The sequence below is a fragment of the Formica exsecta genome, unplaced genomic scaffold (assembly GCF_003651465.1).
Source record: "Formica exsecta isolate Colony F162 unplaced genomic scaffold, ASM365146v1 scaffold2, whole genome shotgun sequence".
In the NCBI taxonomy this organism is placed as follows: domain Eukaryota; kingdom Metazoa; phylum Arthropoda; class Insecta; order Hymenoptera; family Formicidae; genus Formica; species Formica exsecta.
Window position 1 is genome coordinate 5,155,629 of NW_021849297.1, and position 16,847 is coordinate 5,172,475.

At 36.5% G+C, this 16,847-nt stretch overlaps 5 protein-coding genes across 10 annotated transcripts in view; 2 read left to right on the forward strand and 3 right to left on the reverse strand.

The window, feature by feature from the left end:
- The window catches only part of LOC115234311 (protein arginine N-methyltransferase 9-like), a 3,801-nt gene extending 3,763 nt beyond the window's left edge, over positions 1 to 38 (reverse strand). The window contains exon 1 of the mRNA XM_029805298.1: positions 22 to 38. The gene's annotated coding sequence lies outside the window, so the exon portion shown is untranslated. The remainder of the gene's footprint in view (positions 1 to 21) is intronic.
- Positions 39 to 1,814: 1,776 nt separating this feature from the next.
- On the forward strand, positions 1,815 to 4,139 carry LOC115234459 (tubulin alpha-1 chain). The gene is made up of 3 exons (XM_029805545.1): positions 1,815 to 1,978; positions 2,452 to 2,674; positions 2,766 to 4,139. The coding sequence occupies exons 1-3, from the start codon at positions 1,976 to 1,978 to the stop codon at positions 3,893 to 3,895; spliced, it is 1,356 nt and encodes a 451-aa protein (XP_029661405.1). The 5' UTR covers positions 1,815 to 1,975; the 3' UTR covers positions 3,896 to 4,139.
- Positions 4,140 to 4,265: 126 nt separating this feature from the next.
- LOC115234457 (E3 ubiquitin-protein ligase RNF14-like) lies at positions 4,266 to 6,902 on the reverse strand. Of its 3 annotated transcripts, none has more exons than XM_029805542.1 (6): positions 6,745 to 6,902; positions 6,466 to 6,660; positions 5,508 to 6,371; positions 5,205 to 5,433; positions 4,863 to 5,035; positions 4,266 to 4,782 (listed from the first exon to the last, which is right to left on the reverse strand). In XM_029805542.1, the coding sequence occupies exons 3-6, from the start codon at positions 6,366 to 6,368 to the stop codon at positions 4,516 to 4,518; spliced, it is 1,530 nt and encodes a 509-aa protein (XP_029661402.1). In that variant the 5' UTR covers positions 6,369 to 6,371; positions 6,466 to 6,660; positions 6,745 to 6,902; the 3' UTR covers positions 4,266 to 4,515. The 3 variants fall into 3 exon arrangements, with proteins under 3 accessions (XP_029661402.1, XP_029661403.1, XP_029661401.1); XM_029805543.1 differs by having other exon boundaries at positions 5,508 to 6,384; XM_029805541.1 differs by having other exon boundaries at positions 6,466 to 6,874.
- A 303-nt stretch (positions 6,903 to 7,205) lies between these two features.
- On the forward strand, positions 7,206 to 16,819 carry LOC115234458 (ubiquinone biosynthesis monooxygenase COQ6, mitochondrial). The gene is made up of 8 exons (XM_029805544.1): positions 7,206 to 7,602; positions 7,812 to 8,002; positions 8,691 to 8,930; positions 14,528 to 14,635; positions 14,723 to 14,785; positions 15,286 to 15,596; positions 15,849 to 16,131; positions 16,230 to 16,819. Exons 1-8 carry the CDS (start codon positions 7,407 to 7,409, stop codon positions 16,275 to 16,277), a joined length of 1,440 nt encoding a protein of 479 aa, XP_029661404.1. The 5' UTR covers positions 7,206 to 7,406; the 3' UTR covers positions 16,278 to 16,819.
- On the reverse strand, positions 8,938 to 14,509 carry LOC115234454 (transient receptor potential channel pyrexia-like). Of its 4 annotated transcripts, none has more exons than XM_029805535.1 (7): positions 14,299 to 14,509; positions 12,959 to 13,103; positions 12,587 to 12,888; positions 12,089 to 12,271; positions 11,610 to 11,895; positions 11,026 to 11,403; positions 8,938 to 10,797 (listed from the first exon to the last, which is right to left on the reverse strand). In XM_029805535.1, exons 2-7 carry the CDS (start codon positions 13,076 to 13,078, stop codon positions 9,250 to 9,252), a joined length of 2,817 nt encoding a protein of 938 aa, XP_029661395.1. In that variant the 5' UTR covers positions 13,079 to 13,103; positions 14,299 to 14,509; the 3' UTR covers positions 8,938 to 9,249. The 4 variants fall into 4 exon arrangements, with proteins under 4 accessions (XP_029661395.1, XP_029661398.1, XP_029661396.1 ...); XM_029805538.1 differs by lacking the exon at positions 14,299 to 14,509 and adding an exon at positions 13,145 to 13,697 and having other exon boundaries at positions 12,959 to 13,064; XM_029805536.1 differs by lacking the exon at positions 14,299 to 14,509 and adding an exon at positions 13,139 to 13,697 and having other exon boundaries at positions 12,959 to 13,064.
- Positions 16,820 to 16,847: the final 28 nt, after the last annotated feature.

Below are 16,847 nucleotides of genomic sequence, written 5' to 3' on the forward strand. Positions count from 1 at the left end.
TAATGTAATTGAGTCTCTTACAATAATGTACTATACGCTCTGATATGCTCAATCAAAACACAGCTGACAGCTGAATAATCACGTCCAATAAAAGTACAAACATATATGTATGTCAATATGTATTTCTATATACACGAACATGAATTTTTCATTCTTTCTTTGTCAATTATAAAAAAGTAACATCATCAACATTACATTGGGAAAGGTGAACAATATATTCGCATGTAAATTTAATTTTCAATCCATAAAATCTCTGATGAATCTTTAATATAATATATTTTAAGGCACATAAGATGATCAATCTGGACGAGCATTTAATCTTCTCTTATTTTTTAATCGTTAATATTTCTTCCCTTCATTAATCATGGATAATATATATTTACTAATTGGCTTCAAACATGAGCTAATATTTCTAAAAGACGAAAAAAAGATAAAGCTAATTTCTCAGACCATTATTATATGGAGAAGATTGGAGGTTAAGCTATTAATTAACATAAAATATATTTAACATAAAAAATACTTCCGTATAATATATCCTATTTATCGAACATAAAACTTGCATTGCAAAATGAGTTATATATGAGCCGGAAACAATTTGAGAGAGAAATCGAACAGCTGTATTTGTAACGCGAAATATATTAACGCATAATAAACAATAAAAGCCCTTGTTTTACGAAACAATTTTCCTAATTTTTTTGTATTACATATACATATGTTCTCAATTATCTAATTAGAAGATGGCACAAGAGAACAAGAAAATAAATTAAACATATCTTGTCGTATAAAACAAATATTATAGAGGAACTAGGAAAAAAGAGATTATTTATCTCATATATCTTTATTTTCGAAAAAAGGCAAGTATATATATGCATTTTCCCGATGTTTAAACATTGTAAAAGAATTCATTATTAAATAAATCGATATTTAACGATAATATATATATATACATAATTTACGTAATTTCTCTTTGTTATGTATTCTTGCTTATAAATTATATATATTTTATCGAATTTAAAATTTTCATGATAATACATCAACTAAGATAATTTGATATATATTTTTATTTATATTATACTTTGATATATTTTTATATTTTCTATACTGTCGCTAATTCAAGGGAGCTTATGAGTCATCGTTGCATGCAATATAACTGTACTTATTGACTGAAATGACTATATGTACTTGCAGAATGAATTCGAGTAAAGATTAATCAGATCGTGAAACGTTCAATGTACTCTCCACAGCGGATAAAGAATTTATCCAGGATAATAACAAATTAATTTGCTAAATGAGATAATTGAATCATCTTTTTAATTAGACTCGTGGGCGTTTCCCCGGCGAGTTTCCATTCTACCAAAAAAAGAGACGTCTGAGAAAACGATTCAGTCATGCCTCGAGAAAGATGCGGCCCAAATATGGTGCAATTTACACGAAATGTCATGTACATACATACATTCACTCCTGCCTAGCAACATCACACATATACATATACACACATACATGCAATGTAAAACGGGATTTCTTTGAGAAATTTCGTAGAAATCCGTATCTTATCGGATAAGCGTGCAGGAACATTTATTCCCGTGCGTTTCGACAATCGTGTAAATGACGATTGTGGGACTCGAAACGATCGTATTATAGGACAAAATAATAAAATTATGTCAACGGTTCGGCACTACATTGTCGGCGCGTAGAAACGATTATCGGGGATGACGAGTGCTGCGGTCTAGCGCCAATCGTAGCGCGGTGTGAGATCATCGCGCACCAATCAGCGTACTCTGGAACGGTCGATTCCAGCAGGTATAAATAGAGCGCAGTAGGCGTTGTTCGCCCAATACTCGATAGTTGCTCGGACGTCGACGTTATATAGTTGTTAGCAAAAGCTCCATTACTTGCTTTCGCCAACTATCGATTTCCCGTGGCGGCTACTTGATTTTTTTTCTACGAGAAGACAAGAAATAAATTATAATACAAAATGGTAAGTCGTCGATAATTATAACGCTTTCGCTCATGAGAATCGTAAATCTTTATCGTGACATCGCCCATCCTTGTTGGGAGGTCGGCCATTTTGTTAACGGTTAAACGCCGGCCGGTTACGGCTTTCGCTAAATTTAGATCGCGTCATCTCTTTGTCCGAAGACAATTCGTATTGTCATTACGAGTAATTTATTTTTACACATTTCTACGTTTACTATTATTATATAAATATCTGAGCTATATAAGACTAATTATTCGAGTATTCTAATATGAATATTACCAGGACATTGACCTCAATGAGCCATTTTGGAAAGTTCATTGTATTGATTTATTTCAGGCTGCGTTCGTCTTGACGCTGTAAGTACTGAAAGCGTCGAGACAAACGTGGCCTAAGTCTCGCTTATTACGATTCTTTTATATATTTGGAAATTTGAAGAACTTACACTACACTAATATATATATGATTTATTTTAGCGTGAATGTATCTCAATCCACGTTGGCCAAGCTGGTGTACAAATTGGCAATGCCTGCTGGGAGCTGTATTGCCTGGAACATGGCATCCAACCTGATGGCCAAATGCCCTCTGACAAGACTATTGGAGGTGGAGACGATAGTTTCAACACCTTCTTCAGTGAGACTGGTGCTGGCAAACATGTACCCAGAGCTGTCTTCATCGATCTGGAGCCTACTGTAGTTGGTACGTATTTCATCTATGTAACTTTTAAACTTTCTCTCGTATTTGATAAACTGCAAAAATTATACTATAATTTTTTAATCTTTGTGCACAGATGAGGTTCGTACTGGAACTTATCGTCAATTGTTCCATCCGGAGCAATTAATTACTGGCAAGGAGGATGCTGCAAACAACTACGCTCGCGGTCATTATACAATCGGCAAGGAGATAGTCGACCTCGTTCTTGACCGCATCCGTAAGCTCGCAGATCAATGTACTGGCTTGCAAGGTTTCCTCATTTTTCACTCGTTCGGTGGTGGCACTGGCTCTGGTTTCACATCCCTGTTGATGGAACGTTTGTCCGTCGACTATGGAAAGAAGTCGAAGCTTGAGTTCGCTATTTATCCTGCACCACAAGTCTCCACAGCTGTGGTCGAGCCATACAACTCTATTCTGACAACGCACACCACCCTTGAACATTCCGATTGCGCATTTATGGTTGACAACGAGGCGATCTACGATATCTGTCGCCGTAATCTGGATATTGAGAGGCCGACTTATACAAATCTCAATCGCTTGATTGGCCAGATCGTGTCCTCCATCACGGCATCTCTGCGATTTGATGGTGCCTTGAATGTCGACTTAACGGAATTCCAAACCAATCTGGTACCCTATCCGAGAATCCATTTCCCTCTGGTCACATACGCACCTGTCATCTCGGCCGAGAAAGCCTATCACGAGCAGCTCTCTGTTTCGGAGATCACAAATGCGTGCTTCGAGCCAGCTAATCAAATGGTCAAGTGTGATCCTCGTCACGGTAAATATATGGCCTGCTGTATGCTTTATCGCGGTGACGTCGTGCCGAAAGATGTCAACGCGGCGATTGCCACTATCAAGACGAAGCGTACTATTCAGTTCGTCGACTGGTGTCCCACTGGTTTCAAGGTCGGCATCAATTATCAGCCGCCGACCGTCGTTCCGGGTGGCGACCTTGCAAAGGTCCAGCGTGCCGTCTGCATGCTGTCAAATACCACCGCTATCGCGGAGGCTTGGGCTCGTCTTGATCATAAGTTCGATCTGATGTATGCCAAGCGTGCATTCGTCCACTGGTACGTCGGTGAAGGTATGGAAGAAGGAGAATTCTCTGAGGCGCGCGAAGATCTCGCTGCATTGGAGAAGGATTACGAAGAGGTCGGAATGGACTCCGCAGAAGGCGAGGGTGAAGAAGGCGCCGAGGAATACTAAACGACGCCAATACCATTTGCCTGCTTGTGTTACAGCTTTGTCTAAAATGTCTCCATACATTTTGAAATAGAGTAATCATTTACAAAGCAAGCTTACGACTGATTGATACACCTATACTTTTGTCAAATGAGAATTTAAGTAAATTATTAAATTATTGCAAAAATATTAATCTACGTATTTGTAAATGTGCACTTATATTAAGACTGTTTTTTTTATGCAACAATTACACGAAATATAAGTCTAACGTCCTTTTTTTTTTTAATTGAATACATAAACATAAAAAAATCAATTTTGATTATATATTTCTATTATATCTTTGTATGAGATGAAGCTCTTTCTTGGTTTAAAAGACACAAAAATATTCATGATGTTTTTAAAAAATAATTTGTATTTTGCAATATTCAGTTTACAATGGCAATCTTGAGATAACTAGATTCACATACGCCCATAAAAACAATTTCTGCAATTTGATTGAATTAAAATTTGCTACAATTCATTTTATGCAAACATTCAATTATTTAACTATGATAACAGCAAAACTAAAAAATATCTCATGAATGTCTGAGATATAATGTTTCGTAAATTTATAGATAATATTTACACGATTTAATTAAATTGATTCAATCGTCCAACTCCAAGACGAAATCTTCATCGTAGATATATTCTTCATCTTCGGAATAATAATCCAAATATTCGGCGTGAAAATCGAAATCGTCATCATCATCCGGTTCATCGGGTATTACACCGCGATACAACATATTGAAACATTTAGATTCCGGATTTCGAAAATGTAAGTAAGGCGTCTCGGGATTGAGTCGCGTGCCGCACAACCAACAGAAATATGTACCGCAATGCGAACATGTCATCTTATTACAGCCATCCGATTTCTGTAACAATTATATATCACGATATATATCGTACAATATTGATTGTAACAAGAAATTTTTCCAAGAATCGAGTTTAATACCTCGATCGCTGTCTTGCAGTGAGGACAATTGTGACTATTGTCATTAATCCAATTTTCAGACATAGCATTCTCTATCATAGTTTGTAGTTGCCTCTTGCCATAACGCTTTTCCAATTCTGCCTTCTTTTCATTGCTCGCTGATTGATACTCATTAAATAATCGTTGTTTCTCGGCTATTAATAATGAATTAAAATTATTATACAAAATTAATATAATATATTCTCTAACATGCAAAAATTCTTTAGAACTAAAAGATGCAAAAAAAATGAATAATATGAATGTTTTACATATTAAAGAAAACAATCGTTTTAACTAAGATATATAATATATCTAAGCACGTACCTGAACTAATCTTACAAAGTTCTACTCCATGATAAACCATCTTGCAACGAACACAAAATGCATATTGACAAACCGGACATTTTGCCATGTGATCATCGGGATCGCGAGTGACTGGATACTGACAGTGTCGTCTTGGACAATAAATTATATCCATCATTGTGTCTAATGTAGTACTTAATAATAGGGAATCGTACTTTGAGAACAATTCTGAACTTACTAAATCTTTTATCTGCAATAGGTTCAGCAAATGTTTTACACAGAATTTCAATATTAAGCAACAAAAATATAGTGCGAAATAGTTACCTGATTTGGTGTAGCTTCGAATTTACATTTTTCTTCAGGACAACAGATATTCTGTACACTTCCTTCCTTAATCTTTACTTCAAAGTAACCTTTGATGCAATCTTTACAAAAAGTGTGAGTACAAGGCAAAAATTGGGTACAATGCTCTCCCAACTTGTCGGTGAAACAGATGTTACATGTATAAAAATTCTTTTTGAATTCAATTTGTTTCCACTTTTCATTGTAATCGATCAATACTTGAATAGGATTTTTACCAATTGGACAATCTAAAATGGCTCTCTTATCAATGACATTGGTCTTCTTCGATATACTCTCTCTACTTTCTTTACTGACTTCACTGTTACACTGTTTGTTACATTGTTCATCTATTTCCTTATTTGCTTGCAAATTTTGTAATTTTTCCGATGTTTTCTTGTAAGATGTATATATATAATCCATATCCAGATGATCTTTTATTTTCAAGAATTTGAGTGTTTCATCTTGAAGGAACTCCATCCATATAAACAAAATTTCCTGTTTGCTGTTCTCCCATAACAAATCGAGCTTTTTGCATAACTTAGACAATACTACTGGGCGTAACCAAGAGGAACATAATGTAAATATAGGAGCAGATACAGATGGATAATCCTCTGGCAATGTAACGTGTAATGTTAAGGGTGGCAAATATGATATCTGTACTTCTTGCTTAGAATCCGTTTCATGTCTCAAATCCCTGTATGTCAAATGATATTTTGCTGGAAGGTTTACAAATATTTTAAAAGTGCAGTCAAATCGGTCGTTTTCCTCGTGATATGAAAATTCCTCTTTATTGTAGATACTTTCCAATGCAGTAACTTCATCCTTTTGTTTCTCGTAGTCCATTGACTGAAAAATGAAACTGTTTATTGTGATTATATATTTCTTATTTGATGCAATAATGAAAAGAGAAAATTAACAATTATATGCTTTTTTGACTTACCAAATACCAAAGACGAAAGTTAAATGTATATCGAATTAAATATAAGCCTTACAATTGTTCCTGACACTTTTTGTGATTTAGTTATCAAAAACGATACATGTTGTCGATGACATTTCAAGGAGGTTATGCGCTTGTCGACTTTTCGAATAATTTGGAGTTTGCTGAACTGTCACGATTTGATTGCAGATAATCAATCTATTTAATTTTTATAATCGTACAAAAATACTGTTAGACGAGAATGAAAATTGTGATTTGAGGTAGTATTTTACGAATAAATACCAAGATTCGTGTTTAACCAGAGAGAAGTTTGAGAACGGTCATGCTGTCGTTTTTCGTAAGATACTTTTTTTTTATCTGGTGCTGGTACAGTAGCGTTATCTAAATTCATTTTAGAGTTGGCGGAACTACATGACCATATTGACTTTATGATGCTATGGCAAAACGGCCGGTTGGTGTTGGTGCATGTCCGTGCTAGGTCCATAATTGTGGATCAAAAAGCGGATAAATTATATATATATACGTAGTATGTACTAAAATGACAAAACATCACAGTTAATAAAACATTAAAAAATCCGTATATATATATATATATATATACGGATTTTTTAATGTTTTATTAACTGTGATGTTTTGTCATTTTAGTACATACTACGAACAGCGATAATAAGTTACTATTGAAGTATTTTTATGTATATGTGCATAAAGTGTGTATAATTTTAATTAAATTGATTTTGAAAAAACGGAGAACTATAATTAATAATATATAAGTAATTATATATACACACACACAAAATAAATGCGCGTATCGCGCGCTTGTAATGCTTTAGTATTTTAAATTGCGAGTAAAAATGCATTTGCGCGTATACCACGAGCAGGAATTGCGAGGAATTCGATCCGCGCGATAATCGAGACAAAGCGATACGAAATACGAAACATACGAAATGGCGGCTCTCAAGGAAGCGGTGTTTTCGTACCGCCTCGTTTTCACGTCGCTGTCACAAAAGTGCAAGCATGTCGTTCCCAGTGCGACCGCGGTATCGAGGAAAAAATATTCGACCGCCGTAGAAAATGAAGAAAAATATGACGTTATCATCACCGGAGGTGGCATGATCGGCGCGACATTAGCATGTGCCATAGGTTAACTGTTGTTATTGTTATTATATTGTCATCAAAATGAGAAAAGAGAACGAGTATTCTGTAATTAAAAAATTTTGTTGTTAACGTTTATATAACAGAATTACAATTGTATCTAGGCATTTGTTTAAAAACAGGGAGTCTACTTTCCCAAGAGTTTTTGTCAAGCTTTCTGCGTGAAAAAGAAGTAAAAATATATTCATTCGTTTCAGGAAATAATCGAAGATTGGAAGGCAAGAAAGTCTTGCTATTGGAGAGTAGTGCTAAACAAGAATACACACCGCAGGAGCAATATTCCAATCGAGTTGTCGCTTTGAATCAACAGACTCGTACCTTGTTGTCTAGTTTAGGAGCATGGCAACACATAGAGGCAGTTCGTTATTGTACAGTACGGAAAATGCAGGTAGTTCTTTATGCTTTTTATTCCTTTTCGCAGCCTGAATTATTAAATTATTAAGTTTGTATTAATAATATAATGTTATTGTGCTAGATTAATATGAAACAAGAGTTAGCATTATAAAAATTGACACTTTTTATTTTTGTAATGATGGATGTCTTGACAAGTATAGCAGATAGCAAGTATGTATAATAAATTTGTTATAATTTTGTTACAATTTTGTTGTAATTAAAAAATAGTTGGGTCATAGGATGTCTTTTCAGTAATTTTTATTATTTTTGTTTATGCTACACAATGCGAGAGTCTAATCTGATTCTTTTTTTGACATTTTGATTATTAGTGCAAATTTGATTATTTGTGTAATCCTCTATTTCTACCATTAGTTTTAAAGTATTGATGACAATATTACTATATGATCTTTTTATATGTCTTATTTGAAAATGATTGGAAAGATCGAAATGTTTACTATATATTTAGTTTTGACATAAATAATATTCAGAAGATTTTGCGTCATAATTATTACTTTGACTCTCTTATCCAGCTTTTTTTTTTCTTTTTGCTTATTTTTTTGATTGTATATTTAGTTGTATATTTAAAGCCATTTTTATCATTTTTTAAATTATTTTATTGTTCTATTCTACATATTACAAAAAATTAGAAATTCTATCAAGTTTAAGTATAATTTTTTTAGTAGGTATGGGATGCGTGTTCCGACGCTATGATAACATTCAACGAGGACCATTTGTCGGAGGATTTGGCATACATAGTTGAAAACGATTTGCTGTTACACGCAGTCAACAAGCAGCTTTCTCAGAAAGAGAATGTAACTGTGATTCACGAATCTAAAATCACCGATGTAAAACTCCCGAAGACATCGGCCGAATTCGCCTCTGTACAGCTACAATCAGGAAAGCAGTACGCAGCCAGATTACTAGTAAGTACAAAATAAAAAAATAATTGAATTTTATATAATTCATGATAAATATATGTATCTATATAAATCGTCTTGGAAATATGCGATTCATTAGATTCATATATTTTTTTTATTTTATCGCCATGGATTAGGTCGTTAAAGTGTACATCTCAAGGCATTTACATTTATTTTTTAATTGCTAGTTACTTGAATTGCGATTTATCATATTTTTACATTTCTATCTTTAATTTTGAACTTTGCTCTGGCAGATTATCCGAGTGTTTCGGTTTGTCGCTTTGTTCGAACAATTTAAATGCTCCAAACAGAATATTAGGCAATGTTAACGTAAATGCACCGTCAGGTTTAAATCCCGAGCGATACTCTCCATCTTGTTCGTCAGGCTATCCAACCTGGTACTGATGTTATACGAACATCTCTTCAGCTCGGCCGCGAGCTCGTTCAGCTGCTGATTACTCTCGTTACTGTACATTCTGCTGAGGCTCTCGTGATTCGGTTCATTCGCGACAATGTTTTGCGGTGGCACGCCGCCACGGAAGGTCGCTCGTCGCGTTTTCCGCTCGCCGACCAGGCGATACACCGCCCGGATGAGTTCCCGCGGTAAACGTCTTTCGCGCGGATCATTCGGCCGAATATGCAAGGCGCAGTGATACGGTGGATGCAGCAATAGTGCGCTCCTCCTGCACGCTTGTATTATTTTGCACGCGGGAGCGCAGTCGAGCAGCTTCGAGAACAGCATGTTCTCGAGGTGAGCCACCAACTCGGCGCGACGTACCAATCGATCGAGACCGGCGCATCTGCGTAATTCCTGGATATCTGACACAGCCAAGCCAACCATCAGATTCGTCAGAATCACTGTTACCAGGATAACGAAGCTAAGGAGCATGAGATGTGCTGTGCCAGGATACACGAGCGGCGCCTTCTCATCGAAGAAAACGTCCTCGAATTCCAGCTCACCGGACATCATAATCACAGTCTTGAGCAGACTGATCAGCGGATTAGCGAAGGACTTGTACTTTTTGTGCAGCACATTGAAGCCGAGAGAGAAACCGACTATCAGGCAAACGTAGGCCGCGAGAAACTTGAAGAAATTGATGGATACTTGGGTAAACATCTGTACGTAAATGCCGAACATGGGAAAACGACCGACCACAATCATCAGCTCAATCCAGGCCAGCAGGATACCCAAAGCGGCAACGTGATGCTGCCAGTCACGCGCTGGCGGAATCAGGATAATGCCAGATGCCACTATCACGCTCCACTGCAGCCAGTTTTCCCAGCGTTTAGCGTAACAGCAAATACCATGGGCGATCTGGAAGATCTCTTTACTCGCGAGCATGCAAGTGAAACCTAGGACTGGCCAGAGGAGGACACTGCTCAGCCGCTCCATGTGCCATAAATACGTTGCGCCGACGAAGCCGGTGAAGAAAGCGACGAAGATCGAGTGGAACATGAAACTGAGTAGGAAGAACTTACGGATACGCAGCCACTTGAGATAGAGAAAGCTCTCGCATAGCGGGTGCTTTAGCATATGGCCCTGACCGACCTCCACCAGGCAGAGCATCAGGTTCGTCTCGCTGCGACCGCCCGGCACCAACGGCCGAAAATCCAATCGCAGCTCACAATCCACGTCGCCCAGCTCGTGATCGTGCAGCGAGATTGCTTGATCGAGACGCGCCACAAATCGCGATAACACATCCGGGGTGCGGCGTATGATGAAGTTAAGGGCGGTGATGCCGCCTTTGGTACGCGCCGTCACGTCAGCGCCTTTCGACAATAACACTACTACCGTAGACGAGCTCTCGTTCAAGGCCGCGATATGAAGCGGCGTGTAACCGAACTTGTCCGCTTTGTTGACTGACGCACCTGCCTTTTGAACAAAAAAAGAATTTATTAATTCTATCATTACACTAAAAATCATGATTTAAAAGTTTTTATTACATAAATGGAATAACTTAATGTAATTTATTAGAAAAAATTTATTTAAAATGTGATGCGATAAATTTTTTTTATTATTTTAATTAAAAAGGAATTTTATTCTGTTGAGTAAATAAAAAAAGTTTTTAATTGATTTGTAAAACGAATTTGTAAAACAAACTTGTATTAAAGTCTTGATCAATTCGCAGCCTCTCAGGGCTTTCGCAACCGCAGCATGTAGAGGGGTGCGCCCTTCATTGTCTTCTGCGTTTACCGTCGCGCCGACACTAATCAACACATCCATCGTCTCTACAGATTGGGCGAGCGCCGCCAAGTGTATCGCCGCCTGACCGCGCGAATTTCTCGCTTCCCAGCTCGCGCCGGCGTTTAGCAGTAACCTGGTGCATTCCGCGCTGCCCTCCTCAGCCGCTAAGTGTAGAGGCGTCGATCTCGCGATTCCCATTTGCACTCTCACATCCGCGCCGTGACTCAACAACAACTTGGTGCAACGGACATTGCCAAGACCAACCGCCACGTGCAAAGGTGTTTCTGTGTAAACCTGCCAACGAATTAATTCACTAAAGATATTTTAGCTTGAATCCCGAAGAGACACATTACTTTGGTGGAAAAGTAATTGTTTCTGCACAGTTTCCCCGCATAATACATTGCAGTTTGCCGTTTGAATTTTACTTCAATGATGTCTGATTTGTAATATTACTTCCCCACTAAATTTGTGCTTAAATTGTAGTTGTGGTGTAAAAGCACCTGTGGATTATTAGGACAAGCACCTGCTTGCAATAGAGCCTCGACGCAATCCCCGGCATTATTCAGCACGGCGTAATGAAGCGGACTTCTGCCGGACAATCCGGCATCTACATCCGCGCCAGACTTAATCAGGCACCTGACGGTAGCAACGCAACCAGCTGCGGCAGCACAATGCAACGGGGTGCATTTTTTCCCGAGATCCCACTTACATGGATCAGCGCCGTGTTTCAGTAGCTCCTCCACAATTTTCGTAGATGCGGCGCACGCTGCCAGATGTAACGACGTTCTGAGGATAGTCGTGTGCAAAAATATATAATTTCTATCAAGGATTAATTGTAACTACAGGTTCGGATAACTTTAGCCAATTCTAATCAAGGCGTCTGGTAAATGACAGCTAGCTATGATAGGTAAGTTAGGGTCATCAAAAAGTTTAGTTAATTTTTGAATAGCACAATGTCTATCTATCACAAATAATAAACCTTCCATCATTGTCGCTTGCGGAAGCTGGTGCGCCTTTGTCCAATAAAGCTTTCGCGATTTCTACGTGACCCAGCCAACTAGAAATCAGCAGACATGTGTCTGGCCATCTTGCAAGTAGCTGTCCCGGAGTCGCGCCGGCCGCTGCTCCGTTTTCGTTAGCCAACAGAGCTTTTCGCATAAATCTGCACACAAAGTTCTAAATTAAATTATACATTACTTCATTACAAACATATAAAATTCTAAATTATAAAGTACGAAAATATTAAATTTTAAAATTAAAAATTTCATTATTTTATTTAAAGTATCTTTTTTTATTAAATACTGTATAAAATAGACATGGTTTTTAATATATTAACAAAAAACATACAAAAACTATATATAAACATATATAAAAACTATAATAAGCAAATTCTATTTTTATCTATTATCTTTATTTTATTTATTTATTTTATCTTAATATAATACGCTAAATTACAGATGCAATTATCATTCCATACCCATTCGCAAACGTGGATAACGAGATCTTGCGATGCTTGAGGTCTGCATTTCCGTTGAGAGTCAAGCATTGAAATTCTTCCAAAACCTTTTGTAGAGCATCGCCATGAAGAACGGAAATCAGAGATAGAGCGGTCTCGCCTCCCGGAAGATTCGATAAAGCCATTTTAATCTCCTCCTTGCTCCAGGGTTGTTCCTGCGTCATCGATGCAGCTCGTATATAACACGTGACAGATTCCGAGCTGTCCTCGGAGGAGATGCTGCCATTTTCTATCTCGTTCAACCAAATATCCTCATGTTTTTCCTAAACGCAATATACATCAAGGCACCGAAGAATCGAAAGATCATCGATGATCGATGTTTCTTTCACTGACCTCGTTGTTGATTACGGTCGATGGCGTCTTGTTATTGGCAGTCTCCATTCTCGGCGCCTCTCGCGTCAAACGACTACCGGTGAATTTCTCGAAGAAGTTCTTCTTACTGAGAATCGACATAGTCACATTTTTCTTTGAACTCGCACTTTAAAAAAAAAAAGACTAATAAATTGGCATTACAATTACATAGCGAGTCGTAGAAAATTTCTTCACTAAATCAGCTTGACGTCATCCTCTACATATCAATAATATTGATTTCGCGTTAATAAACGGATTCACAGTATGATTTTTTTAGCCAGATTTTGACAATACGTGATAATTCATAAACATCTTGTTAGATCTGTGGTTTGATCAATTTCCTTGATGTCGAATTGATGACTTCCTGCTGCGCGCTCTTGCTCGCTAATACTGAACACTTAGCTGACTGTTCTGGCTCTTTGTATATCCCACAGTATATACGCACATGTGTTTATAAAACACATGTTATATATTTAGCTTCCATTAATCTCTCGTGTTTCTCTCTCTCTCTCCTCGCGTTCTTTCAAAATCCCCGACCGCAAATTCTCTTCCTGCGGAACCCTTGCTGGGAACGATCGTTTTATCATTCCACTTCCATGGTCATTCCATCCATAAATATATACAGCGGAATCTATTCGATGGATTTGACAATTAATGACATTATTCGAAACAATCTTATCCCAGCGTAGATCTTTTTTTTTATAAAGATTTTTAATTAATTAGAGAGAGAGAGAGAGAGAGAGAGAGAAGGCATGAAAAAATATATTTTAATAATTTACTTGTGATAATTGAACAGTTAAGATGACTGGCTTATATTCACTTTAATTTGCGAAGAAAATTAAAAAAGAGACAATCTGGAGAGAGAGAGAGAGAGAATACAAGAATGACGATTTTATATTATTAGTATATTTTAATAATAATATAATAATTATTAACATTTTATACATTTGAGAAACCTATTTTCCGTGTAACGATTATATGACTTTTTTCATAAAAAAATTATAAACGGATCTGAAGAAGATAAATAATGTTTTTACATTATTTTTTAATGATATTAATAATAAAATGTTGATATAATATTATTGTATATATAAGTTTTAATAATTTTTATATAAATACATTTTTTTTAGATATATTCTAGATAGTAAAAGTAGTCATTTTGATATAATTTGATGTCAAAACGACTACATTTTGATGTAATTTGACATCAAAACGACTACTTTTGTTACCTGGAATGTATATTTTGCTATTGAAACATTATATCAGAATGTAATCTTTAGCAATATCCGTAGGTTTGTGTATATAAACAGAGCAATATTTACGTTAACTATTCGACGAATCATCTCCGGCATTTCTGTTGAAAATCTGGACCAGATTTGATTTCTATTTTCGTACACTTATAAATCTTCAAACATTCGTCTTTCGCAACACGCAACATCTTTGCATTAGCCCAATAAACTTCCTTATAACGTCGTTTATCATTTTAAAATGTAATTTATACCATTGAGATCATTAATGAATTAAAATAAATAAAGCTGACATTTGTTTCAGGTAGGTGCCGATGGCGCTAATTCGATAGTGCGAAAAACGATGGGTGTGACCTATCCAAACTGGCAGTATAATCAATTAGGCATCGTTGCGACTCTCAAACTGTCCGAGGTAATATTCTCCTCAAAGATTGCTTGTTTGATATCTAAGGCAACGTTTGAATTTTGGGAAATTATAATATTTATTAATCGATTTCAGCCCACGGAGAATGTCGTCGCTTGGCAGAGGTTTCTCCCAACTGGACCTATCGCGTTGCTTCCGGTAACTTTTTCCCTTACTTAATAGAATTTCCGCGAATAGGATACTAATCAAGGATGTGCGTGTTAGTGGTAGGTTCTAGCTTTTAGAAACCATGCCATAAATCGTGCTGGCGATTCACTGAAAACGGGCGAAATGAATTATCAAAGAGTTGAAGTATAAGTATCATATGGTGATGTGTTAAATTATATAATCATAACAACAACAGTAAGTTCGCTCTCTCGAGAGATAGAGAAATGGGAAAATCGAAGAAAATTACCATTCTCTTCGCGATAATTACTGTTATCAACTTTGATTTTCTTGAAACAATAATGTAATATAAAAATCCAAAAAATTTAGAACGTCTCTACAAAACATCATTCACACATGCATGCAAACATATTCAAATAAATAATAAAAAATATCACATTAATTTAAGTATATTATTTTCCACAGTTTTATAAATAATGAGAAAAATCAATACTTGATTTAACCACGATAACGATCCTATAATTCTCGGACAGTTGACAGATTCTCTCAGTTCGCTTGTATGGTCCGTGACGACCGAGAGAGCGAAAGAACTGCTGAAAGTCTCGGAGGAAGAGTTCGTCGACAATATAAACGAGGCATTGTGGCGGGTCTATCCAAAGAACGGCATTGTCGAGAGCGGAATGCATGCGCTCCGCCAACTGCTCGCGAACTTGTCCCTGCAGACTGGCGTGTCCAGGCAATTGCAACCCTCCGTAGCAGCCATCGTCGAAGGATCGCGGGCGGCCTTTCCCTTAGGTTTCGGACACGCTGCATCTTATGTTCAACAGGGCACAGTGTTAGTCGGGTAAGAAAATTTCGAATCTTAAGAGTGACAATCAATCGGAGAAATGCAGTCAAATGGATCAAAAATGTATGAAGACGCAAATCAAATCTCAACGAAAATTATGACAACAAATTTCTCAAAACTTATCTTTTCAAATCGAGATTGTACTAAAATTTCTTTGTAAAGATTTCCTCATCGTAGCAAGAGTTTAATACTTCTTTATTTAATTTATTTTCTATTTAACAATTTAACATTAATATTTCTGTGTTTAAGGGATGCGGCACATCGAATCCATCCCTTGGCCGGTCAAGGCGTGAATCTAGGTTTCGGCGACGTGACGGTGTTGACGCAGATCCTTGCCGAGGCCGCCGTGAATGGCTGTCATCTCAATAATATACAGTATTTGAGGCAGTACGAGACGCTGAGACAACGTCACAATGTGCCAACGATGCTCGTTATCGATGCGCTTCATCGGCTTTATCGGGGCACCGCAGCTCCCGTTGTTCTAGCTAGAAGCCTGGGCTTGCAATTGACGAACGCTATACCGCAAATCAAGGTAACGAGAAGCATTGTTCTGAAATACGTTTTTAGAAAACGAGGAAAATATTATTTCTCGTATTGATATTAATCATTGTGCGATCCTTTTTGTTTTAGAAAATGATGATGGAACAGGCCGCAGGAGGGACGATCGTTAAATGTTAACTCGGCGAGTACAATGTACATATCATTGTGATATTAACCACCCCAGAGTAATGTAAAAGATACTTTACATAATGTTTATTATTTATATTCAACATATGTATTATAAATTGTAATTATTATGAAGATAGGGATATTAAACTGATATTTTTTTCACACAATTATATGAAAACAGATAAGTCTTCAAAGCTATTGCTACTTTTTACATTGTACTACATATGAAAAAAATGTACTTTGTAATATATACTTTTTAAGTTATATTATTAGTAAAACCTATATAAAAATGTGGCAAAAAATGAATTTTTCAAATGTATTTGTAATAATATATTTCATTCTATATGAATATAATCTTTTATTAAATTGCATCAAAAATTATAAAATATGAAATTCATGTCACATATTCCACTTTGATTCACATTTTTTAATAATTTTATAACTTTAATACAAATGTACAATTAATTTTATGTATAAAAATTTCTGATGCAAAGCATAGTTTAAAAGTTGTGTACTTGAGGAATGATAATTTCAATATACAGAGTAGATACTTTAAAACGTGATTCATTCTATACCTTG

What these genes read in the sequence shown, in the direction of transcription:
- LOC115234454 (XM_029805535.1), bottom strand. Translation starts at nt 13,078, where the DNA reads ATGTCGATTCTCAGTAAGAAGAACTTCTTCGAGAAATTCACCGGTAGT. An exon ending in CTTGTCCTAATAATCCACAG is followed by an intron (nt 11,404 to 11,609) that starts GTGCTTTTACAC and finishes ATTCGTTGGCAG; the next exon opens with GTTTACACAGAAACACCTTT. An exon ending in TGATCAAGACTTTAATACAA is followed by an intron (nt 10,798 to 11,025) that starts GTTTGTTTTACA and finishes TTTGTTCAAAAG; the next exon opens with GCAGGTGCGTCAGTCAACAA.
- LOC115234458 (XM_029805544.1), top strand. Translation starts at nt 7,407, where the DNA reads ATGGCGGCTCTCAAGGAAGCGGTGTTTTCGTACCGCCTCGTTTTCACG. An exon ending in GACCTATCGCGTTGCTTCCG is followed by an intron (nt 14,786 to 15,285) that starts GTAACTTTTTCC and finishes ATTCTCGGACAG; the next exon opens with TTGACAGATTCTCTCAGTTC. An exon ending in CAGGGCACAGTGTTAGTCGG is followed by an intron (nt 15,597 to 15,848) that starts GTAAGAAAATTT and finishes TCTGTGTTTAAG; the next exon opens with GGATGCGGCACATCGAATCC.
- LOC115234457 (XM_029805542.1), bottom strand. Translation starts at nt 6,368, where the DNA reads ATGGACTACGAGAAACAAAAGGATGAAGTTACTGCATTGGAAAGTATC. An exon ending in TCGAAGCTACACCAAATCAG is followed by an intron (nt 5,434 to 5,507) that starts GTAACTATTTCG and finishes AACCTATTGCAG; the next exon opens with ATAAAAGATTTAGTAAGTTC. An exon ending in ACTGCAAGACAGCGATCGAG is followed by an intron (nt 4,783 to 4,862) that starts GTATTAAACTCG and finishes TAATTGTTACAG; the next exon opens with AAATCGGATGGCTGTAATAA.
- LOC115234459 (XM_029805545.1), top strand. An exon ending in TCTGGAGCCTACTGTAGTTG is followed by an intron (nt 2,675 to 2,765) that starts GTACGTATTTCA and finishes CTTTGTGCACAG; the next exon opens with ATGAGGTTCGTACTGGAACT.